At 40.2% G+C, this 26,733-nt stretch overlaps 2 protein-coding genes across 5 annotated transcripts; one reads left to right on the top strand and one right to left on the bottom strand.

Moving 5' to 3' along the window:
• Positions 1-958: 958 nt before the first annotated feature.
• On the bottom strand, positions 959-17,188 carry wdr54 (WD repeat domain 54). Its single transcript, XM_061906267.1, has 9 exons — positions 16,589-17,188; positions 16,436-16,498; positions 16,301-16,367; positions 10,831-10,887; positions 10,622-10,749; positions 10,420-10,520; positions 2,668-2,830; positions 2,532-2,606; positions 959-2,461 (listed from the first exon to the last, which is right to left on the bottom strand). Exons 1-9 carry the CDS (start codon positions 16,811-16,813, stop codon positions 2,330-2,332), a joined length of 1,011 nt encoding a protein of 336 aa, XP_061762251.1. The 5' UTR covers positions 16,814-17,188; the 3' UTR covers positions 959-2,329.
• LOC133556388 (uncharacterized protein C2orf81 homolog) lies at positions 16,575-23,032 on the top strand. Of its 4 annotated transcripts, none has more exons than XM_061906266.1 (5): positions 16,575-17,263; positions 18,730-18,777; positions 18,962-19,225; positions 20,557-20,763; positions 20,846-23,032. In XM_061906266.1, the coding sequence occupies exons 3-5, from the start codon at positions 18,992-18,994 to the stop codon at positions 21,659-21,661; spliced, it is 1,257 nt and encodes a 418-aa protein (XP_061762250.1). In that variant the 5' UTR covers positions 16,575-17,263; positions 18,730-18,777; positions 18,962-18,991; the 3' UTR covers positions 21,662-23,032. The 4 variants fall into 4 exon arrangements, with proteins under 4 accessions (XP_061762250.1, XP_061762249.1, XP_061762248.1 ...); XM_061906265.1 differs by having other exon boundaries at positions 17,839-18,777; XM_061906264.1 differs by lacking the exon at positions 18,730-18,777.
• The last annotated feature ends 3,701 nt before the right edge of the window (positions 23,033-26,733 follow it).

Genomic DNA, 26,733 nt, shown 5'->3' with positions numbered 1-26,733 from the left:
GGAGCTTTGAAAGAATAACATGTGCAAAACAGAAGGTGAACACATGTTCACGCATGTTCCAATCTCCCCTCACATTGTATGCTCAGCTGGACAAGCCAAGTCAACAAGAATCGCAGCCATGGCCGCAGGCTCGAGAAAAGGACCAGACAATTATTGACTGACCTGATGAGAGCTCAATGTTTGTCACCACATTTTTTTTTTAAAGAAAAGTGACCTACAGGTGACTGCCCCCCTAATTAAACGGGGTTCAGTCAATCAATCCATATTTCATTATGTAACCTTTTCTCTCCTTTTGTACTGTTCTAGAAAGTTATGCAATTATACTCTCTGTGTCATTGGGGACCTCTGCTGTCCCCGAACACGCCAGCCAGTCAGGTGGTGTGACACAACACGACCTACTAAAATTAATCGATTGCATTAGAACATGCGTCGCTCCGAGTGCATGCTTAGCAGCCACATGTGACCCGGGTGCCACATCGACCTGCAGTCAGCTGGCACCTAACACATTTTTAAGTTGCATAACATGTTGTTTGTGTCAAGTGTTGTCACCTGATGTTATGTGACCAGTGTTGACTGCGAAACCAGAAAAAAAAGGACTACAACTCAGGGATTTAGTTGAGCCACAGACTGACAAACAGCGTACAATTCCTCTCTGACCTGATTCTTCTTATCTCGTCACGATAAGGTGAATGGATTACAGCGATACCTAGCCGCGTAATGGGGCAAAAACAAGTAGACGTGACCTGTGATAAGGACACAAGAGACCATGTTTGCAATCAGTCACAATGCTCAATTTGTAGCACTTTACAATTTAGGATCTTTAAGTAATGAATAAACTAAAAAATTGTGTTTGCTCATTGTTTGGGAAGTTCTAGCTTATCTTTCATTCTGTGCTAACCATTAGTTATTTATAAAATGGGTAAAAATTTAAGAAATATCAGCAAATAGACAAAGTAGGTGCACTTGATGACTTTTAACAGTCCAAACAGCTCACAAATAACAACACATGTACCAACTAAACATGAGGGTACATTACATCATCTTCTTGTGTTTAGAGACTGCTTTCCTAGTCAGTTGTCTTTTGCAAAGTCATTTAGAAAGTAGGAATTAAGTGAGTAGAGTTAGTTTATTGCTAATTAAAATATGCGTGCCCGTTTCTATTCCCTTTATTTCTTCCAGAACAATCAATTTACCACATTAGTTAGAAAAGAAAAAGAATATTCATTTTCCAAAAATCACATTTGGTGTGATAGTTTTATAACAACACTGTTTAAGTTTGGAAGCAGAAAAAAAAAAATCCTTAAAAGTGAAAAGTGAATTTATATATGCTTTTTAACCAAATGGTGCTGCCTATGGTCTCTGTACAGTATCCCACCTGGACACACTTCAGTACCATTATAGGGTTGACGAAAGTCACACTGCCCTCTGGTGGAACTTTTTTGTAACACATTCTTCTTTTTCAACTCAAAATCAATCAATATATGTAATGTACAAGTAAATAAGTAGAATATGTAATTAAAAACAAACGGGTAAAATTGACATATATATATATACATATATATATATACAGTACAAGCCAAAATTTTGGACACACCCTCTCATTTCAATATATTTACTTTATCTTCATGACTATTTACCATGTAACTTGTCACTGAAGGCCTCTATGATACCTGTAAGTGAAAACCCTTTCAGGTGACTACATCTTAAAGCTCATCGAGAGAATCCCAAAAATATTCAAAGCAGTAATCAGAGCAAAGGGTGGCTATTTTGAAGAAACTAGAATATAAAACACGTTTTCAGTTATTTCACCTCTTTTTTGTGAAGTACATAACTCCACATGTTTATTCATAGTTTTTATGCCTTCAGTGACAATATACAATGTAAATAGTCATGAAAATAAAGAAAACCCTTTGAATGAGGTGTGTCCAAACTTTTGGCCTGTACTATGTATGTCTATATATATATATATATATATATATATATATATATATATATATAGAGAGAGAGAGAGAGAGAGGGAGAGAGAGAGAGAGAGAGAGAGAGAGAGAGAGACGGACATACATACACATATCTATACTGTACATATACACATTATATATATATATATATATATATATATATATATATATATATATATATATATATACACACACACTATATTTAAAAATGTATCTGAAGACACAAACGAACTGAAATGACGCTTCTACAAAAAAAAAAAGAACGTCATGCGATACCCCTATTGACTGCGCTAAATTTGGATGACTCTGCGGAAATATCCCATTACATCCGTTTTGATATCAATGTACTCAGCCATGATAAAGGTGATGTACTATGTCTGCGTGTATCGGATAATCTCATTGAGGTCATATCCTGTCACAGCAAAGGCGTAGCCATCCCCGTCACAGAACTTGGCGCCGCAGATTTGTGTGTCTGTTACACACTCATTGTGTAGATGGGCAACCTGAGAGGAAATAAGAGAAATGGATGCAGACTAACCAAATGAGGATGCATTGCGTTTCTGGATGATTTACCTCCACGGTGTTGGTTTCTGGAGTTACTGTCATGTGCCACACCCTCACAAAAGAGTCCTCGGCAGCAGACAGGAGCTATAGTGCACAAGCAGCCTTGTAAACACTAAACAAAATGTGTTACTTTTATTGAACTAACCAGTCCGGAAAACGGAGCAACGTCCAGCGAGTAGATCCAGCGAGCGTGGGCGTTGACCTCAGCGTGCAGAATTCCCGTCACCGCCTCATAAAGACGGATCTGGCCTGTTCCATATCCGGCCACCACTGTACCTTTCCACAGCTTTACGGAGGAGCAGCTCATGCTGACAAGAAGATGGAGGATCAATGCAGTTATGAAACCAAAGGATGAGGACGGCGGTAAGTGGGAATTACATTAGAGCAGCAAGTGATGAACAAAAAAAACAAGAAGACGGCAAAGAAACAGATACAGTAATGATGCGCAGTGACGCACAGCACAAAACGACTGTGTAAGACAGAGGTGTGAAAGTCGTTTTCACTGAGGGCCACACCGCAGTTATGTTTGGCCCCCAGAGGGCCGCTTCTAACAGTGAATACTATTATTACACCATTTTTTAAATGAATTTTATTAGTATATTTTTTTTGTAACTCAAATGTAAAAAAATATGCTAAGCTGCAATAATTTCACCTCAAAATTTAGTGTATATGGAAAAACAGTACTGCCGTTTTTATAGTAAAAAAAAAAAAGGCAGCTCAGTTGCCAGAATTTTAATGTCGCTATATCAGGTCATAGCATGTAAATGCAGCGTTGTTGGCAGTTTTTGTTTTATGTTTTTAAAGCGCTTTATAGGCAGAATAGATACATCTCATACTTTTTTTCCCTCGTATTAGTAGCAGTTTTTTATATTTACACAGAAAAATCAGGGATGTATGTTCTTGTCTCACATAGGAATTGTGGATGATGGGTAAGATTGCCCCCTAAAAGTGCAGTTCCCATTTAAGGGTAACACACCTAAAGGGAAACCATGTTATTTATATTACATCAATATATACTTTATCTCCAAGAGAAATGTACAGTAACTTTATTTCAAATTTATGATGAGGTAAAGGTTTGATTTTTCTTTTAAAACAAATCCCCAATTTCTAACTAAGGAATGTAAGACTCATCTAAAAATGTATTCAACAAATAATGTGCGGCTTCTATTACTGTGAATGATTGAGCTAGACCAGGGGTGTCCAAAGTGCGGCCAGGGGGCCATTTGCTGCCTGTAGCTCAGTTTTTTAATGGCCCGCACACATTAAAGACAAAATAAACATGTCTGAGATTAGAACATTACACAAAAAGACAAAGAAAACGAAACATATCTCCCCAAAAATGGAACCTGAATATCAAAATTGCTAACAACCAGTGCATCTTACTCAGTCCTTTTAAAATAGTGTGGCGGCACCCCCTGGGGGGCGCGATACGATATCAGGGGAAGCGTGTGACCCTGGGTACATGCTTTGTTGGTATCTTGATTCAAACACCACTTTGGAAAGCTGTACACTAAAATATGTGCTCGTTGTAACCAATTACCCTGACTTTTGTATTTTTATTTATATAAAAAATAGCAACAATTGTTGCATAATTTTTTTTGCAGGTTACATTTTTTTTATTTTTTTTTCTCCAAAGTTAATGTTGCTGATCAATTTGAATGTATTATTATTTTTGGAATTTATGTCATTTTATTTCATTATCAAATGGCTAAAAGAGGTGAACATGAGGATTTCATTTATTTTTGGGGAAATTGATGCACTATAAATATTTTCTGTCAGAGACTAAAAACAATGTTAGCAACGTTATTCTTTATTTTAAGTTGATCTATATGTAATTAATCTTTTTTTGTTGTCTTTAATGTTAGTAATTATGCAAAGTTATTAAAAGGTGTACTTATAACAATTTGATGGATTAATGATACTTTATAGTTGCAGCGGCGAGTGTAAATGTTTTCTTCTTTCTCGGAGGTCGTAACAGAAAAAAACTGAGAGGAACTTGTCTTACTGTTTAAGTCCTTTGTTGATTCCCGTGCATCCTGTCATGATGAACATGTGTACACATTTCTTGCAAAATATGTTGAGTTGTCAAGTGTGCTAAAGCCCTCCAAAAGGTTTTAGTTGACAGAGTAATGACAATATTAGTGAGGCCTAATAAGAAATTAAATATCTCAAGGGCTAGGATTGAATATTACACAAATTAGATTGTTTAACAAGAACACATAGCCAAGATGTTTTGTTGAGATATCAGTACATATTGAATGACCCACAGTACAGGCCAAAAGTTTGGACACACCTTCTCATTCAATGCGTTTTCTTTATTTTAATGAGTATTTACATTGCAGATTGTCACTGAAAGCATCAAAACTACGAATGAACACATGTGGAGTTATGTACTTAACAAAAAAAGGTAAAACAACTGAAAACCTATTTTATATTCTCGGTTCTTCAAAATAGCCACCCTTCGTTCTGATTACTTTTTCGCACACTCTTGGCATTCTCTTGATGAGCTTCAAGAGGTAGACACCTGAAATGGTTTTCACTTCACAGGTGTGCTTGATGCTCATCGAGAGAATGCCAAGCGTGTGCAAAGCAGTAATGAGAGAATAGGGTGGCTATTTTGAAAAAACTGGAATATAAAACATGTTTTTAGTCATTACACCTGTTTGTTAATTTACACATCTCCTTATGTGTTCATTCATTGTTTTGATGCCTTCAGTGACAATCTACAATGAAAATAGTCATGAAAATAAAGAAAATTCATTGAATGAGGAGAAGGTGTGTCCAAAATTTTGGCCTGTACTGTTAACATGTTTCTCCATATACTGGGTTACTGCGCAGTGTTTATGGGCAGGAAGGAAAAGGTGTTTCCGGTTTTTCCTCTGTGCAGCAGTTGATTAAAAGTTGTGAACCAGAATAGTCGTGTATATTCACCCATATTTAACATTGGTAGCAGAGGATGGTTGAGGATGGCTGCAAACTATAAAATACCGCCGAGGTTTGACGAGTTCAAGCCATACGAGTGCTGGAAAAATGAAGTTAACATCCGGATGCGCGTTACAGAATTCAATAAAAAAAAGCAAGCACTGGCTTTGGCTTTGGGACTTGAAGGGAGAGCCAGAGAAATCGCAATGGAGATATCTGCGGAGGAGTTGGACAATGACAACAGTATGACGGCATTATTTGCAAAACTGGATGACGTTTTCCTGAAAGAGGAAAAGGCTCGCGCATACGAAGCGTACACATATTTCGACCGCATCACCAAAAACAGTTCCGTTTCAATGGTGGACTATATTATTGACTTTGAACAGCGCTACAACCGGATGAAAATGTACACTATGACACTTCCCGATGCGGTGTTAGCCTTCAAACTTCTTGACACAACCTGCCTCGATGAGAAAGACAGGCAGCTAGTAGCACTGACGGCTAACACAGAGCTAAGCTTCTCGTCAATGAAGTCAGCTCTCAAACGGATATTCGGAGGTCAAACAACGGGCAAGTCAAGTGAGATACAACTGAACCAGGATGCAGCTTTCCTCACAGAACAGCCACAATGGAGAGGAAGACGAAACACACCGTTACCACGTGGTCAACAAAGATCGGTGACGCCGTTACCGGGTACAAACCCACTGGATAAGTACAGTAAACAATCACGATGTGCCGTGTGTCAAAGCACATGCCACTGGGAAAAGGACTGCCCGCACAAAAAGCACAAACAAGTAAGATTGACTGAAAATGACAATTTGGATGAAGTTAATATCACGCTGTTAACGAATGATCCCCAGTCTAAAGATGAGATTCTTATGACTGAAGCAGCAAGCTCAGCGATCATAGACACCGCCTGCACTCGCACAGTGTGTGGAGAAAAGTGGCTTGAAAGTTTTGTAGATAATCTCAATGAAAAGCAGGTAAATAAGCTCAGAAGTACAGAAAGGTCTAGCAACAGACTGTTTCGTTTTGGAGATGGACATTTGATTCATTCCACCAGAAAAGTGCATCTACCTGCTAAAATAGGATGGACAAAGTGTAACATTGAGACAGAAGTTGTCAAAGTTAATATTCCACTCCTGCTGGGTAAAACATCATTAAAAAAGGCAGGAACTATGTTAGACATAGAAAACAACAGGGCAGTGATGTTTAAGCAGCAGATACCTCTTCAGTTTACCAGCTCAGGACACTACTGTGTTGACATAAGAGACAAAGATGACATGGAATGTCAGATTCAAGATTTATTTGCTGAAGATGAAGTCTTGATTGTAACAGAAAATATGTCCACAATCGAGAAAAACAAGGTTCTCCTCAAACTTCACAAACAATTTGGCCATGCATCAGCAGATCGCCTGCATAGGCTAATTCAAAGTTCAGGGAACAAAGACAGGGACTGTCTCAATATTTTGCAAAAAATAGTGGATGCATGTCACATGTGCCAAAGATATAGCAAGACAAAGCCAAAGCCAGCTGTTGGTTTGCCTCTTGCTTTGGAATACAATGAAACTGTGGCGGTGGACCAGCACGAGCTTGAGTCAGGCATTTGGTATTTACATATAATGGACCATTTCACACGTTTCAGCACTGGAAATATTGTGAAAACCAGGAAATCTTCTGTAATTGTCAACTCTTTCATCCACACATGGATAAGTGTTCATGGTCCTCCCAAAAAGCTCTTCAGTGACTACGGAGAAGAATTTAACAATGAAGAGTTCAGGGACATGGCAGAAAACTTCAATATCGAGATCAAGACAACCGCAGGATACAGCTCATGGAGCAACGGACTGTTGGAATGTCATAATCAGACACTCACGAACATCATCCAGAAAGTTGAACAGGAAAAAGATTGTGACTGGAGCACTGCCTTGGACTGGGCCTTAATGGCTAAGAACTGCATGCACAGTGTACATGGTTATAGTCCACATCAACTGGTATTAGATCAAAATCCTAACGTTCCCAATGTATTGGTAAATGAGCTACCTGCACTAGAGGGCACTACAGTGAGCACAAGAGTAGGAAAACACATATCAGCTTTGCATGCCTCAAGGAAGGCTTTCACTGAAGTTGAATGTTCAGAAAGGATAAGAAGGGCATTAAGAAAACAGCTTAGATACACAGATGAAAAATATGAGACAGGAAAAAAGGTTTACTATAAACGAGGAGATAGTGCAGAGTGGAAGGGACCAGGAGTGGTGATTGGTCAAGATGGAGCTGTTGTGTTTGTAAGACATGGAGGTATTCTAGTTAGAGTTCATCACTCACGACTTAAGGTGCACACACAGATTAAAGAAAAGGAAATTACACAAAGTAAGGTTTACACTGAAACAGGATGTGAAAAACATGAAGAGAACATAACCGTTGATAGTGACACAGATGCTTTACACAGACCATCATGTAGCTCAGATAATGAAAAAAACACAGACAGTGAAAGTGAACATGACAGTGATGGAGAGGGAAACACAAGTGAAGGTGTAATTCAAAGTGATGCACCTCAAATGAATCACAGTGCCTGTGATAATGTTCTCCTTGCTTCTAATGTGAAGTTAAAAACAGGACAGATTGTAACTTTTGAGAAAAGGGACAGCGTGGCTCAGTGAAAGAGTGGCCGTGTGCAACCCGAGGGTCCCTGGTTCAATCCCCACCTAGTACCAACCTCGTCACGTCCGTTGTGTCCAGAGCAAGACACTTCACCCTTGCTCCTGATAGGTGCTGGTTAGCGCCTTGCATGGCAGCTCCCTCCATCAGTGTGTGAATGTGTGTGTGAAAGGGTAAATGTGGAAGTAGTGTCAAAGCACTTTGAGTACCTTGAAGGTAGAAACGTGCTATACAAGTACAACCCATTTAAAAGAGATACAAGTGTAACATATAAGGCTAAAGTACTCAGTAGAGCAGGTAAAGCAACGGGAACCTATAAAAACTGGTATAATGTGCAGCATATTGAGCCTGATGGCAGTACTGGACTAAAAGAGGCTGTTGACATGTCATGTGTACAGCATCTTAACACTGAGTCAGCTGTCGGGGAGCCTGATGTACTCATAACAAAAGACATATCATTTGATGCAGCCAAACAGGCAGAGATAGAAAGCTGGAAAAGCAAAAATGTTTTTGAAAAGACTGAAAATAAAGGACAAAAGTGTATCTCCACTAGGTGGGTCTGTAGTCTCAAAGAAAGGGACACTGGTATTGTACCTAAAGCCTGACTAGCAGCAAGGGGGTTTGAAGAATTTAATTTAAAACATTTACAAAAAGAATTACCAACCTGTGCTTCTGAATCACTAAGGCTATTGCTAAGTGTAATTTGTCAAAATCATTGGAAAGTCCATTCCATGGACATCAAGTCTGCCTTTTTACAGGGTATGGAGTTGTCGAGAGACATTTATGTCAACCCTCCTCAAGAAGCTGACTGTAAGGGGGTTATTTGGAAACTAAAGAAGTGTGTGTATGGGCTTGCTGATGCATCTCTCTATTGGTACAAAAAGGTGAAGGAAATCATGCTGAGCACAGGTGGTAAAGTGTCACAGGTAGACCCAGCAGTATTTTATTGGCTGGTTGATGAAAACACAGTGACAGGTGTACTCGCATGTCATGTAGATGATTTTATGTGGGCAGGCTCATCAAACTTTTCAGAAAATGTGATCCCTAAACTGAAGTCTGAGTTCCAAGTGGCACGTGAGGAACATGACAATTTCTGCTATTTGGGAATGGATATTGAAACTGTTAATGATTCTGTACAGTTGCATCAGCACAGCTACATTGAAAGTCTGCACCCCATTCACTTACAGCCAGGCCGTGCTCTAGAAAGAGATGCTCCTCTTAATGAAACAGAGACAGAACAACTCAGATTAAAAATAGGACAGATACTCTGGGTGGCAAAACAGACAAGACCTGATGTAATGTTTGATTCTTGTGGTCTGGCATCTAGTCTAAAGAATGCGACTGTGCAATCAATTCACAATGCTAATAAGTTAGTTCGTAAAATGAAAGCTGGAAAAGTGACTTTAAAATTTCAACATTTGGGAAATGATACTGCCTTAAACCTAACTGTATTCAGCGATGCGTCATTGGGAAATCTTTATGATGGAGGTACACAAGGGGGCATGTTGATCACCCCAATGGGAAAAGGAGGTAAGTTCTCTCCCGTTTTCTGGCAGTCCAAGAGAATTCGACGTGCGGTGCGAAGCACCCTTGCCGGAGAAACTCTTGCCATGTCGGATGGAATAGACAATGCTGTGTTTCTTGCCACCCTTTATTCTGAGATCGCTACTGGCACCACTGGTCTAAATGCTACAGCGTTAGTTTGAGTGACTGATAATCATTCCTTCTATGATGCTCTTCGATCAACAAAACAGGTAACAGAGAAAAGGCTTCGGTTAGATATAAGTGGCATCAAAGAAAACTTATTCACAACATAAAAATACAAAAAGTACTTTGTTCAGCAACAAAAGCTCAACTGGCTGACTGTCTTACGAAAAAGGGGGCATCACCCTTGATGCTTTTGAAAGCATTGAGTGAAGGAAAATGGGTTCTTACCTAAGTTGATTGTATTGTTTCTGTTGTTTACAAAGACATGTATTTGTTCTTAAGAAACATGTGTTATTTAATGTTATTTTATAAAAGATAGGAAGATTGTAAACATGTTTCTCCATATACTGAGTTAACGCATGCGCAGTGTTGATGGGCGGGAAGGAAAAAGTGTTTCCGTTTTTAACTCTGTGCAGCAGTTGATTAAAAGTTGTGAACCAGAATAGAAGTCGTGTTTATTCACCCATATTTAACATGTACTGTACATTGTATTGGTTTTAGTATCTTTAACGTACAAAAAAGTATCAAAGTGGCCCCCGCCTTCTTCAGTTGTTTTGTAAATTTGGAAAAGGTTTGGACACCCCTGAGCTAGAGCACATTCAATACTTACTCAAATCCACCAATTTTGTTGAGAAGCTGAAACTCCTCCCCTGACTTCCACACACACAAAGTGCCGCCATCGTCTGCACTGACCAGGTCAGCTATGCACTCCTGATGGAAGATAGACAGGGAAATGGAGAGCGTTTACATTTGCAAGAGGAGGCTTTATGCAAAAAGTACCACATTAATCAACCTTTCACGACGTACTGTACCTGGCTGCCAGAGCACTCTGGAGCCAAGTCTGTGATGGGCTCCATGTGCTCCTCAAGGACCTCAGAAAGTGTGATATTACTGCCTTTATTGGGAATATCAAACACCAGAACTCCACAGGTGGACAAGCCTGGAAGGACAGGAAAGTGACAAGACTGTAAAATGTTTTGATGTAATATTTTGACATCACCATCATTCAATCAGTACTTACCGACGCATATGTAATTCTCCCAAACGGCAGCAATCCCTCGTGCAAACACAGCTTGAGCTGTGAGAAAAACACACACAGATGAATAAGCAGTGATAATGACCGGAACATAATCATTACAGGCTCCTCGACAAAGATAGTATATCTGCACAAATCCTACAGCAAGAGGCACAGACACAGACACACAGACAATTTAACATTGATTATTATGGTTGTAGTATGCAGTGGTGTACAACTGTACTCAGATCGTGGACCCCGACTTAAACAAGTTGAAAAACTTATTTGGGTGTTACCATTTAGTGGTCAATTGTACAAAATATATACTGTACAATCTACTAATAAAGGTTGCAATCAACCAATCAAAAGACTAAAAAGGGTTTTCTAATACTTTTGTATTAATGTAAAAAGAGCTCTGCAGCACATACACGTTTTATGTAGGATGAAGAGAGCATAGCTCACTCCCCCCATTCTCACCACATTTTACAGAGGCACTATAGAGAGCCTACTGACCAACATCATCTCTGTCTGGACTGGAGCCTGCAATGCCTCAGACTGGAAGTCTCTCCAGAGAGTGGTGATGACGGCGGAAAAGATTATCAGGACTCCTCTTCCTCCAAACCCAGGAGATCGCAAAAAGCTGCTGCCTGACCAGGGCTCAAGAAATTTGCAAAGACTCCTCCCACCCCCACCAAGGACAGTTTTCACTGCTGGACTCTCAGAAGAGGTTCTGCAGCCTCCGAAGCAGAACCTCCAGGTTCTGTAACAGCTTCTTCCCTCAGGCCGTTAGACTCTTGAACGCATCATAACTATCCCCTCAGTTCCCCCCAAAATGGATTAATTCGCTGAAATAAAAAACAATATAACATACATCCGTAAACCTGGATGCATATGCAAAACTGCAATATATTTATTTGTACAGTAATCTATTTATTTATATCTGCAACTTATTGCTTTCTTTATCCTGCACTACCATGAGCTAATGCAACAAAATTCCGTTCTTATCTGTACTCTACAGTTCAAATTTGAATGACAATGAAAAGGAAGTCTAAGAAGACTAAGTCTAATTAATTTTAATAAACATGATACGCGGTGGAACATGGGTTAGTGCATGTGCCTCACAATACGAAGGTCCTGAGTACTACGGCTTCCTCCCACCTCCAAAGACATGCACATGGGGATAAGTTGATTGGCAACACTAAATTGGCCCTAGTGTGTGAATGTTGTCTATCTGTGTTGGTCCTGCGATGAGGTGGCAACTTGTTCAAGGTGTACACCGTCTTCCGCCCGAATGCAGCAGAGATAAGCTCCAGCACCCCCCGCGGCCCCAAAAAGGACAAGTGATAGAAAATGAATGGATGGATGATACATATACAAATGTGCTGTATTAGACTGTTCAATGAAGGACACTTATAATATATGGCTAGCTTGTGTGCTTAGCTGTTATCAATTAAGGACACCTATTATGTACTGTATGTCTAGCTTCCGCTAATCCGATACTGGTTATTTTACTTGTATTGGACTGATTTCCAATATCAATTATATATATCTGGACACTTCTAGTTATTAGTATCAGAACTAAAGCTGTTTCTCCCTATGTTATATCCTTTTGCTTGTGTTTTCTTGCATGGATTTTATTCCAGCAATACGCTGCGAGCCAACAAAACTCGAGCTGTGGGTCACAAATGGCCCACGGGCCACACTTTGGACACCCCTGATAACGACTGCATGGAAGTGCATTAAATGTAGATTAGAATTATCATAAAATCGCTTTATTATTTTATATAACACTTGGCCCAAAATAAACCTTAAAATTCCCAAAAATGTTTTGCAGTCAGTTGCTTTCTAAATAATTGTTCGTTTAAGGGATTATCCGGCTTAGTGTAGACATGGCCTTACCCTGGATAACCTTATCCGGTTTAGTGTAAACGGGGCCTTAATCTCCCCAAAAGGGTAAACAAGTGTAACAAACAAGGTGTGAACATAATCTGTGATCACGGATCAAACTAAATACCAGCCTTGGCTATAAAATCCGCTACACCTCCCTGGTACCGAAATACATGTTAAACTACTTCCATAATGTAAAGGACCACCTTAACCACAACACCAGGGGGAGCTCCACAAACAACATTAAATCCAGATTCCAATCTAACAAAGGTCTTAACTCATTCTCCTTCTATGCCACATCAGTATGGAATGCACTTCCAACAGGTGTAAAAGAAAGTGCATCTCTATCCTCCTTCAAAACCGCACTAAAAGAACACATCCAGTCAACTTCAACCCTAAAAGAACACCCCCCCCCCCCCCCCCCTCCACATCCCACCTCCCCGGATTGTAAATAATCAAATGTACATACTTGTTCTTATGCTTTCTGATCTCGCTATGTCCACTACCTGCTGTACATATCCTACGAAGTCAGATCTACACTGTTTCAATGTCCATTTCTCAGATGATGACTGAAGTGTTGATATCAACCAAACCTAATAACCCCCCCGCACAAACACACACATCCCTCCCCCCGGATTATAAATAATGTAAATAATTCAATGTATATACTCTGATGATTAACTTGTGTGATGACTGTATTATGCTGATAGTATATATTTGTACCATGAATTGATTTACAAACCCCGTTTCCATATGAGTTGGGAAATTGTGTTAGATGTAAATATAAACAGAATACAATGATTTGCAAATCATTTTCAACCCATATTCAGTTGAATGCACTACAAAGACAAGATATTTGATGTTCAAACTTATAAACTTTTTTTTTTTGCAAATAATAATTAACTTAGAATTTCATGGTTGCAACACGTGCCAAAGTAGTTGGGAAAGGCCATGTTCACCACTGTGTTACATCACATTTTCTTTTAACAACACTCAAACGTTTGGGAACTTAGGAAACTAATTGTTGAAGCTTCGAAAGTGGAATTCTTTACAATTCTTGCTTGATGTACAGCTTAAGTGGTACAACAGTCCGGTGTTTTGTTGTCGTATTTTACGCTTCATAATGCGCCACACATTTTCAATTGGAGACATGTCTGGTCTGCAGGCGGGCCAGGAAAGTACCAGCACTCTTTTACTACGAAGCCATGCTGTTGTGACACATGGCTTGGCATTGTCTTGCTGAAATAAGCAGGGGTGTCCATGATAACGTTGCTTGGATGACAACACATGTTGCTCCAAAACCTGTATGGACCATTCAGCATTAATGGTGCCTTCACAGATGTGTAAGTTACCCAGGCCTTGGGCACTAATGCACCCCCATACCATCACAGATGCTGGCTTTTGAACTTTGCGCCTATAACAATCCGGATGGTTATTTTTCTCTTTTTTCGGAGAACACCACGTCCAGTTTCTAAACATAATTTGAAATGTGGAGTCGTCAGACAGTCCATCTTAGATGAGCTCGGGCTCAGCGAAGCCGGTGGCGTTCCTGGGTGTGGTTGATAAATGGCTTTCGCTTTGCATAGTAGAGTTTTAACTTGCACTTACAGATATAGCGACCAACTGTAGTTACTGATAGTGGTTTTATGAAATGTTCCTGAGCCCATGTGGTGATATCCTTTACACACTGATGTCGGTTTTTGATGCAGTACCGCCTGAGGGAACAAAGGTTTGTAATATCATCGCTTACGTGCAGTGATTTATCCAGATTATCTTAACCTTTTGATGATTTTACGGACCGTAGATGGTAAAATCCCTGAATTCCTTGTAATGGCTCGTTGAGAAATGTTGTTCTAAAACTGTTTGACAATTTGATTACAAATTGGTGACCCTCACCCCATCCTTGTTTGTGAATTACTTAGCATTTCATGGAAGCTGCTTTTATACCCAATCATGGCACCCACCTGTTCCCAATTAACCTGGACACCTGTAGGATGTTCAAAATAAGTGTTTGATGAGCTTTCCTCAACTTTATCAGTATTTATTGCCACCTTTCCCAACTTCTTTGTCACGTGTTGCTGGCATAAAATTTTAAAGTTATTCATTATTTGCAAAAAAATATATATATCAGTTTTAACATCAGATATGTTGTCTTTGTAGCATATTCAACTGGATATGGGTTGAAAATGATTTTCAAATCATTGTATTCCGTTTATATTTACATCAAACACAATTTCCCAACTCATATGGAAACGGGGTTTGTACGTGGACCCCAACTTAAACAACTAATTCGGGTGTTACCATTTAGTGGTCAATTGTACGGAATATGTACTGTACTCTGCAATCTACTAATAAAAGTTTCAATCAATCAAGCAATTGTTGATTTGTGGAGAGGGGGCAGGATATAATATGTGCTGCTTAAAAGCCTACTGAAACCCACTACTACACACCACGCAGTCTGATAGTTTATATATCAATGATGAAATATTAACATTGCAACACATGCCAATACGGCCTTTTTAGTTTACTAAATTGCAATTTTAAATTTCCCGGGAGTTTCTTCTTGAAAACGTCACGTAATGATGACGTGTACGCGTGACGTCACGGACTGTTAGGAAATATAAGCGCTGCACACACACACACACAGCTAAAACTCGTCTGCTTTAACCGCATAATTAAACAGTATTTTGGAGATCTGTGTTGCTGAATCTTTTGCAATTTGTTCAATTAATATTGGAGAAGTCAAAGTAGAAAGATGGAGTTGGGAAGCTTTAGCCTTTGGCCACACAAACAAAAGGTGATTCATTGTTTGAAATTCCCGGAAGTGAAACTTTACTATGGATCACAGCGGTCAAGCGAACATGGATCCCGACCGAATGTCAACCAGCAGGTTTCGATGAGAAAATTGTGGTAAAAAGTCGCTTCTTACCGGAGATCAGCTGAGCTTGCGCCGTCCATAAAGCTGCCGTCGACTTCCCTGAGACACTGTGCGTCAAGACACCCGTGGACACACCCCTCCGACTATCAGGTACTGTTAAACTCACTAAAACACTAGCAACACAATAGAAAGATAAGGGATTTCCCAGAATTATCCTAGTAAATGTGTCTAAAAACATCAGAATCCGTCCCAACTCTAAATTTCCTCATTCACGAATCTTTCATCCTCGCTCAAATTAATGGGGAAATTGTCGTTTTCTCGGTCCGAATAGCTCTTTTTTTTGGAGGCTCCCATTGAAAACAATGTGAGGATGTGAGGAGCCCTCAACTGGTGACGTCATCGTCTGCGACTTCCGGTAAAGACAGGGCTTTTCTGTTAGCGACCAAAAGTTGCAAACTTTATCGTGGATGTTCTCTACTAAATCCTTTCAGCAAAAATATGGCAATATCGCGAAATGATCAAGTATGACACATAGAATGGACCTGCTATCCCCGTTTAAATAAGAAAATCTCATTTTAGTAGGCCTTTAATCTTTCTCCTATTGTGCAAAGTGAAATCGCATAATGTTTCCTGCTTTAAAATCTATACAACGCGTGACATATGAACACCGTTTACTTTACCTGTTGGTGTTTCAGGCACCTTTTACTTTACCTGTTGGTGTTTCAGGCGTTTCCAGTGCATGCCAGTACACCATGATGGAGCCATCGGATTCATACATCTGGTCAAATGCAAACTTTGATTAATGGCCACAGTATAAATTATATGAAACAAATGACAAGGTCTCACCTGGATGCCTCTTTGGGAAGTTACCACCAGAATATCTCGAGAGGGCAAAACACAAAATGCAGCCTGGTTGGTGCAATACAACACAGATGCACATCACATTGTTATGCTCATTATTTTTTTTTTTTTAGAAAGTATCTGATGTTGTCTCCTTGCCTGCATAATGAGCGATGGGCTTGTGGCCACGTTGGGCTCCTTGGACTGCAGTTGACGGGTGGAGTAGTTGAGGCCGTCCCAAGACGCGCTGACCATGTTGACCACATTGGCGTGGACCACCGTGAAGTGGGTGAGGCGCCGCGGGGCGATGCGCAGCGTGCTCAGGTTGTTGTACAACGCAGACGCGCTGTTCTTAATCTGGATGCTCTTCTCTTTGTGATACATCGAGAAGGTTACACGACGCTATAAATGTATGTAATCCTAAAAAAAAAGGTGCCTTATTCCAGACAGAGGGGCTGTTTTATACCAATGACGTCAGTGGTTTCTGACTGATCCTTAGCATTAGCATTAGCAGCTCGGTGGTTGTTAGCAAGAAGCCACCCGGAACTAAGACGTCCAAATCTAAAAACTGACTGGGTAACTGCTGTTTATTACAGAGTCCATGCAACCGTCCAACACTTCATGCTGTCTTTATCTGAAATTTCTAGTGCAAAGTGACGTAAGCACTTCTTTCCAGGCTAATACTCTCGGCGTCTCCCGCAGCCATAGAGACATCGCCGCCAGGTCGTGTTACGTCACAGTCACGTGTTGCGTTGCTAGGGAACCCGTATACACACCAGGAAGTGGACGCCTAAAGGAAGATTGTCGCGTTTAGTCAGTCAAAAATAATTCAAGGTAAGTCAGTTTGTCGTCGTAGTTCACTCTCAAACAGGTCACTGATATGGCTACACTATTTTAAATGTTACACACGTGTAAGTGTGTGTTTTGGTCATTCTAACGTTGGTTCATGTTCCGCCCGAGTGCAGCTGGGATAGGCTCCAGCACCTCAGGCGACTCCGAGAGGGACAAGCGGTAGGCAAATGGATGGAATGGAAATAGAAAAAAAATAGAAAATAGACTGGTTTATTAATATTATTATTGGATTTAATTTTAAAAATCTAGAAAGAAAATTGAAAATCAAAACGGTCAGTGTATGATTTGGGCATTGAGCATAATTATCCCCGCTTTTACTTTAAAAAAATTAACTTTCGGTGTCTGCAAATGTAAAATAACATCCGTTTTGGTCTGTTTTCAGTTTCTGATTAACAATTTTGTGATATTACATAAAATGAAAATCAAACCGTTTTATATGTAGTTATTGCTTTTCAACACAAAAAAAGAAGAACGTTGTATTTTAATTGTATTTTTGTATACTAAAACAAAATTCAAATGAACCATCCGTCCATTTTTCTACCCCTTGTCCCTTTCAGGGTCGCAGGGGGTGACTGGGGCCTATCTCAGCTGCATTCAGGCGGAAGGCGGCGTACACCCTGGACAAGTCGCCATCTCCAGTTTTTTAATAATCAAACGACCAAAACATACACTGACCAATTACCCACAATGTGGATGGTTATCCATCCATCCATCCATTTCCTACCGCTTATTTCCTTTTGGGGTCACAAAGGGCGCTGGCGCCTATCTCAGCTACAATCGGGCGGAAGGCGGTGTACACCCTGGACAAGTCGCTATATCCAGTTTTTTAATAATCCAATGACCAAAACATACACTGACCAATTATCCACAATGTAGATGGTTATTTAGATACGAAATCTAGTATAATGTTTAAAAGTAAAACAGACAGTGCAGTGTTCTCAACCAATTAACACTAGAATTTACTTCATCCATCCTCCAATTTTCTACCGTTTATTCCCTTTTGGGGTCGCGGGGGGCGCTGGCGCCTATCTCAGCTTCAATAAAATACAATAACAGAGACTACACGTGAGGTACAAATTACATCGGGGGCGGTTTAGCTCGGTTGGTAGAGTGGCCGTGCCAGCAACTTGAGGGTTGCAGGTTCGATTCCCGCTTCCGCCATCCTAGTCACTGCTGTTGTGTCCTTGGGCTAGACACTTTACCCACCTTCTCCCAGTGCCACCCACACTGGTTTAAATGTAACTTAGATATTGGGTGTCACTATGTAAAGCGCTTTGAGTCACTAGAGAAAAGCGCTACATAAATATAATTCACTTCACTTCACATCACACACATGAAAGAGTTATTTTCAAATGAACCACAGCCAGCATGCTGTTGCACTGCTTACTGCAGGTATAAAATTCACCAATAGAGTGTGCAAATTTGTTGTTTTTTTTTTATATTTTCAGACAGGATTTACCATATTGCCTTACATTCACACGTTTCCAAAATAATAGGTACAGTAATAATCATATTTTAACTGACACAATCTGAAAAATGTGTGTTTGATACTGTATTGTTGTTTGCAGTAGCAAATGACTGCACTGCTTGATTTTGAGAAGTGTTACTAATATTGTTGCTTTGTTACTATTGTTACTTTCTATTCTATTCTATTCTATATTTTACCCCCCTTTTCTTAAGCTAAAATAGGACAACCAAAAACCTGCGAGGATGTCCCGCTCTGCAGCCAAAGCGCAAGCTGACAAAAGTAAGGCCCCTGCCAGGGTGAGCCCACCTCAGCCCCATGAGCCGGAGGAGGAAGACATTATCCCTGGTTGTCTAACTCGGAGCCAATGGATGGATATGTTGAGCCGTGAGGAAGCAGAAGACTTAGTTGGCGAGATAATGGCCGAATTGATGACCCGGGTCATGGAAGGCTGTTACAATGTGCACATTAAAAGACAGGTAAAATATATCAAAACTAAAGCTGTCAAACGTTTGTTTTTCAAATTAAATGAATCACAATTGAAAATTTTGATTAATCATGATTAATCACAGGTAAGTATTTGTTTGTATAATTTAAATTAACTTAAAAAAAGGCCAATAATTGGACACAAAAGCTATTTTATCGTCTTAATGACATCCAGGATATATATTTTTAATGTTTTACTTGAATGCACACCCTTTATTTGCTTAAAAAAACTTGGTAACAGTTTTATTACAGGTTCCATGTGGGTGTGTTTTGACAGTTGGAGTCTCCTCACTCATCTTTCAACTGACATACAGTAGGTACAGTCGTGGTCAAAAGTTTACATACACTTGTAAAAAACATAATGTCATTGCTTTCTTGAGTTTCCAATTGTATTGTGGTCAAACAGCTCAATTTTTGTTTCATCTGACATCACAGGGACAAAGATAAGGCCTTCTGGAAGAAAAACACAAATTGAGCTGTTTGGCCACAAAGGTACTTTAACTTTAAAAATACGCAGCAATATGTTTGGATGAGAAAAGGTGAGGCCTTTAATCCCAAGAACACAAAGCCTACCGTCAAGCATGGTGGTAGGAGTATTATGCTCTGGGCCTGCTTTGCTGCCAATGGAACTGGTGCTTTACAGAGAGTAAATGGGACAAAAAAAAGGAGGATTACCTCCAAATTCTTCACAACAACCTAAAATCATCAGCCCGGAGGTTAGGTCTTGCGCGCAGTTGGGTGTTCCAACAGGACAACAAGCCCAAAAACACGTCAAAAGTGGTAAAGGAATGGCTAAATCAGGCTACAATTAAGGTTTTAGAATGGTCTTCCCAAAGTCCTGACATAATCGTGTGGACAATGCTGAAGAAACAAGTCCATGTCAAAAAACTAACAAATTAAGCTAAACTGCACCAATTATGTCAAGAGGAGTGGTCAAAAATTCAACCAGAAGCTTGCGGACGGCTACCAAAAGTGCCTATTCCAGTGAAACTTACCAAGGGACATGTAACCAAATATTAACATTGCTGTATGTATACTTTTGACCCAACATATTCAGTCACATTTTCAAGGAGACCCATAATAAATTCATAAAAGAACCAAACTTCATGAATGTTTTTTTGTGACAAACAAGTATGTGCTCCAATCACTCTATCACCAAAAAATTTGAGTTGTAGAAATTATTGGAAACTTATGACAGCCATGACATTATCTCCTTCACATGTGTGTAAACTTTTTACCACGACTGTATTGACCTGATCACTGACCGTGTAACCGCAAATACTACAATACCATCTTGTTTGATGTTGCTTATCATCTTTTCCAGGTAGCATCCTTCACTGCATTTTGGGCCAAAGTTTACTTCATACAAACTTTAGAGCATCACCTCATGTGCCGAGATAAATGGGAAGATGCGATGGAATTAACCAGAACAGAGGATTCTGAACCAAGGCCAATCACTCCAGATGTCTGGTCTGAAGGATGCTTCCCAGTAATACATGGAACACCTCAAGCTGAGCCTACACCACCCAAGGTACCTTTTCATTTGATATTTTCTACAGTATAATGGGGCAATGAATGTACTTTGTAATGAATGTCACACTTTCTCTGACTAGATTATTCAAAAATCTGGTACCTGCAAATCCCTTCGACCACCTGAACCTAGAACAAGCCAGAAAAATAATCCTGTGTCGCAAACAAGCGTCTCTTCAAAGACATCTGTTGCCAAAATAAGTCTGAGCAAGTCTGTTGGTGGTGAGAAGATAAGTAACGAACCAAGTCCTCGTCCCAAACAAGACACTTATCCTAAGAAAAAGCAAAAAGCTTGTTTGCCCCCAAAGCTTGACCCTGAAACTGTTCTGCCACCCGTGTCTTGTTTGGCAGGAAAACTGGAAACCAAGGGTGACAATAAAGTCCCTTCTGTTTCTAAACATACAGCCGGGTCATCACAACAACAACACAAAACTCGATCAGTACGGAAGCCAGAGCATAATCCAATGGCCAATTACTGGATCACTCCTCAGTATGAGATCGTGAACAAAAGAAGAAAAACTGTCAAAAAAAGTGACCTTCCCGAACAACAGCAGTCTGACATCATGGAAACTTCATGGAATTCTGCTCGCAGTGCTGAACCAGCAAAACCTGCAAGTAGGACGGGTGTTCAGCGGGGGAAGTTGTCTCCCATAAAGGACGATATTATCACGAGAGCTCTGAGGTTGGACACCATGCATTTAGCAAAAGGTGTTTCTCTCATTGATCATCAGAGAACAACAGCGGGCCCGGTGGCGTTCACATCACAAGCTCAATCTGCCAAGCTGCGACCGATACAAACTGATGCTGTAAAATCGCAATTTTCCGTGGATCAGTTGACTGCCGGTCCTCCACCGCAGGTTATACAATGTTTGAAGCGGCCTGAGAAATTTGACTTGTGATAAAAATAATATGGAGATACACAAATAGATGTGCATACAATTTGGCTGTATAAAGCAAAATCGAGACAAAATATCTTGTCAGTGTCGGCGTTTGGTTATTTAAAAAAATGGGGGTCCCTGCGACTCCATTAAGTCATAAAAATGGGGTCCCAGAGTACATTTTTGGGGTCGCACTTTTTTGTAACCATATTGAAAACAAATGATAAATGCATGCATAACACCTGTTAAATCTCACATTCTATATTGTGTTTCGGAAAAAGGCTCTCATAAATGTTACTTAATTCCTTGAAACAATAATACAAAAGAAAACAAATTCCTATGCATATGCAAATGTATTCAGTTATAAACATTCATTCACTTTCTTCTTTCCTTCATGGATCTAAACTTTACCGCTGTCGCCCCAAAATCAAAGTTCTTTGGCTGACGAGGACCACTGACACATTTCATCCCTGCATATTTTACTAGAATACCCTTATGGGCATTACGTATATTAAAATCAAGTACCTACTGTACTGTTTACTTTTTGAAATACTCTTTTTAGAGCAAATATCTACCGACCACTTTGCTGCTGCCATAATTGATTTCAAGGGTATTTCAACAAGTAAACAGTACAGCAAGTACTTGATTGTGATATATGTAATGCCCATAAGACTATTCTAGTAAAATATGCAGAGATAAGATGTGTCATTGTCAAAATATCACTTAAAACCAATTTTTGGCAGCAGCAAAGTGGTCGTTTGGGTAGATTTTAGCTCTAAAAAGGTTATTTCAACAAGTAAACAGTACAGTACTGTGATTTATGTAATGCCAATAAGGGTAGTCTAGTAAAATATGTGTGTGTAAATATGCAATGTGTAAATATCATAATATTACATCAAATCACTTTTTGTCAGGCAATACTACATTTAATGAACATTTTAATTTCTGGAAATGCGTGTCCTTTCTGATTTCAACGCATAAAAAGACACAAAAAGTGTGTTAACGCCAACATTGATACTCTATGTTTTTTTGTATACCGAACAATCACAAACTTTTGAATCATCTTGCCCAGGGGTGTCAAACATACAGGCCGCGAGATGAGTTCACTTAGTATAAAAATTGGCTAAATGTTTGAATGAAAGAAACTGCTGTTCTAAATATATCCACTGGATGTCGCAATAGCAATTGTTTGTATTCCCTGCTGCAAGAGCGCATGGCTTCGGAAGGGGTGGAGCTATGTGCCGTGTTAAAATAGAAGCAATTAAGTACTTAGCTGTTTATTAGTGATAGTATAAAACATGTAGATCGTTACATTAATGCCTTGATTGTGAAATATGTTGTTGGTAATGTAATATGTGACATTCATACCCAAATAAATGCTTTTAAAAATCTGCACATTTTGTGTTGTATTTATGACTCGGCACACAAATGTGCTGAAATAATATGTGACTTCATGTGTGATTATTGAAATGAGTCCAAATTCACAAAGTTTGTTGTAGGTGATACTACATATTCAGTATGTACAGGGTAAACCACATTATGTTAGTACATCACTTGGGGAAAATGAGTATATTACATTAGTTACATTCTGTAATTTGATTTTGAAATTATTATTAATTTTATCTTCCGATAGATTAAAAATCAACACTTTAAAATGTCTGCGAGACTCAATTCCACCTATTTGACTGATAAACCTTTTATATTCAAAAGTATAAATTTGGACAAATTAAGATGGAATACTACTAACCGCTCCGGGTACTCCGGCTTCTTCCCACCTCCAACGACATGCACCTGGGGATAGGTTGATTGGCAACACTAAATTGGCCCTAGTGTGTGAATTTGAGTGTGAATGTTGTCTATCTGTGTTGGCCCTGCGATGAGGTGGCGACTTGTCCAGGGTGTAAAGCCTTCCGCCCGATTGTAGCTGAGATAGGCACCAGCGCCCCCCGCAACCCCAAAGGGAATAAGCGGTAGAAAGCGGATGGATGGATACTACTAACCTTTCTTTCTCTCTGGCACGCACCGAGGGTGGACGCTCCCGTTTCCTCTCCCTTATCTCTCCTGCTTGCTTCTTTGTTTTGTCTTGTCTTTAACTTTCTTGTCGCCTCTTTTTGCTCTGCTCTCCAAATCTAAACATTGGAACTAAATAACTGGCCTCAACAAAATTGACAATATCTTGGGTTTGGGGGAACCTGCTGTCGTGACGAAGCGGTTGTTGCTGGACACACCCCGGACTCTTGGGAGAAGAAGGAGTGCCGCGTGCCTGGCGACACTTTTCTGTCGAGGACGTGAAGATATCCACCTATTCGGAATTATGACAACAGGACATCTGCTGATTGGAGTAAGCGTTGCTCTAGTTTGTCGATAAATTGGAAGTTGCTTGCAGTCTTCAAAGTACCCCAAAGCTGCCACAAATGATTGAAGGATGCGGGAAGAACTGTGGATTACATCGGACTGTCTACCCCGCAGTTTTTGAGGACCATCCATCCATCCATCCATCTTCTTCCGCTTATCCAAGGTCGGGTTGCGGGGGCAACAACCTAAGCAGGGAAACCCAGACTTCCCTTTCCCCAGCCACTTCGTCTAGCTCTTCCCGGGAGATCCCGAGGCGTTCCCAGGCCAGCCGGGAGACATAGTCTTCCCAACGTGTCCTGGGTCTTCCCCGTGGCCTCCTACCGGTTGGACGTGCCCTAAACACCTCCCTAGGGAGGCGTTCGGGTGGCATCCTGACCAGATGCCCGAACCACCTCATCTGGCTCCTCTCAATGTGAAGGAGCAGCGGCTTTACTTTGAGTTCCTCCCGGATGGCAGAGCTTCTCACCCTATCTCTAAGGGAGAGCTCGGCCACGGCGGAGGAAACTCATTTCGGCCGCCTGTACCCGTGATCTTATCCTTTCGGTCATGACCCAAAGCTCATGACCATAGGTGAGGATGGGAATGTAGATTGACCGGTAAATTGAGAGCTTTGCCTTCCGGCTCAGCTCCTTCTTCACCACAACGGATCGGTACAACGTCCGCATTACTGAAGACGCCGCACGGATCCGCCTGTCAATCTCACGATCCACTCTTCCCCCACTCGTGAACAAGACTCCTAGGTACTTGAACTCCTCCACTTGGGGCAGGGTCTCCTCCCCAACCCGGAGATGGCATTCCACCCTTTTCCGGGCGAGAAACATGGACTCGGACTTGGAGGTGCTGATTCTCATTCCGGTCGCTTCACACTCGGCTGCAAACCGATCCAGTAAGAGCTGAAGATCCCGGTCAGATGAAGCCATCAGGACCACATCATCTGCAAAAAGCAGAGACCTAATCCTGCGGTCACCAAACCGGAACCCCTCAAAGCCTTGACTGCGCCTAGAAATTCTGTCCATAAAAGTTATGAACAGAATCGGTGACAAAGGACCAGTCTTAGACAATTTTAGAGTAAAAAGCAAATTTTATTTTCACTCCAATACAAGTCTTTTTAACTTGGATTGTTTACCTGGCTTCGAGACTCTCCCAAAGATCACTGCAGGAAGACACAACAAACTCCCTTTTTTGTCTCTCATGGACACACACCTGTTGTTGTGAACTTTGGACTAGCGACGGCAAATACATCAGGGCCGTGGAACAGAGACACACTATGGGCTTATACACACACACACACACACACATCCACAAAAAAAATATACGCCACACATACACCCCCCCCGTCCCCCAATCCAACACCCTCGACGCAAATCCCGTAGGGGTGATGAATGGATGGTCAGCGCCTGAGAGCTGCGACCTACCACCATGACCTTGAACTACCTTCCCTCTGTTGCTAGATATCTCGAGATGTATGTTGTAATATGAATATGTGCTTTGTTATGGAGGTTTTTTCTCACTCCGAACTGTGCCCCCTTAGGAGCCCAGTCTGGATTGTATTTTTTTACTCATCCTTCCCCAGCGTTTACCTTTTTCCTATCTTTTACGGGGCGCCTTATGGCGACCCATCAGCGTTCTTGTTCTGTAACCCTGTACACTGTTTGTTTGTCTAATCTTCAACAGGTTTGTGCTGAAAACAAAGTTTCGTTGTACTTCTTGCAATGACAATAAAGACCTACCTACCTATCCGCAACATGTAAGTGAAAAAAAAAAAAAGTTTCAATTTGTACTTTTTCAGAATGTGCTCGATCTATCTTAAAACAAAAAAACAATCTGAAGTGTTCCTTATTTTTAAGTTATCATGCCATGATTTCACCAATCCGGCCCACTTGAAAAAATTATTTTCCTCCATGTGGCCTCTGAGCTAAAATGAGTTTGACACACCTTATCTAGCTAATGAGTTGGCCTATACATGTTAAATGTAACTCTTTAATTTAGATATTGAATAAACTGACATTCATGACCATGCATCACAGGTGCATTCATTTAAGTGCAAATATTCTACTGTATATGGATATTTGATGTTCATGAACAAGAAAAGTCTTTTCCACCGCTCTTTTAAGTAAAAAAACAGAATGGATTCGCAGTTGCGATGTGTTTGTTTGCGAGCAGTTTTAAATGCAAATGACCAACACTACTTTCGTATGTCTGCCACCTCGCTGTGTTAGGCACACCGACTGAAACCCCCCACAAAATGAGACGGAATCAAAAGAATTGTAGCAAAAATTGTATACACTTTTCTGATTTATTGTTTTGTTATGACCTAGTTTCAGTGTAAACACACCAGGTAGGGTGGTGTCATTTTATATTTACATTAATATATTGTGTTGTTTTTGGGATATTTGTTTATGCATTGTTCATTATTGGTGTATTATGTAGGTAATATTTATTCCTGTATTTTAAAATGCCTGTGTGGATGTTTTTTTAACTTATATTAAATTGCATATATATAAATATGTATATATATATATATATATATATATATACATTATTTATGTTGTACATATAATTACATCCGACTTGTCCAGGGTGTACTCCGCCTTCTTCCCGATTGTATCTGAGCTAGGCACCAGCGCCCGCCGCGACCCCAAAGGGAATAAGCGGTAGAAAATGGATGAATGGATTATATCATATTTACTTATTTTAAAGTAAAGTTGATTTCCATGGAGGTTATCTGTAGCCTGTGT

This window comes from Nerophis ophidion, linkage group LG07 (genome assembly GCF_033978795.1).
Source record: "Nerophis ophidion isolate RoL-2023_Sa linkage group LG07, RoL_Noph_v1.0, whole genome shotgun sequence".
In the NCBI taxonomy this organism is placed as follows: Eukaryota; Metazoa; Chordata; class Actinopteri; order Syngnathiformes; family Syngnathidae; genus Nerophis; species Nerophis ophidion.
Note: the sequence above shows the minus strand (reverse complement) of the source record. Positions and strands in the feature narration are given on the sequence as shown.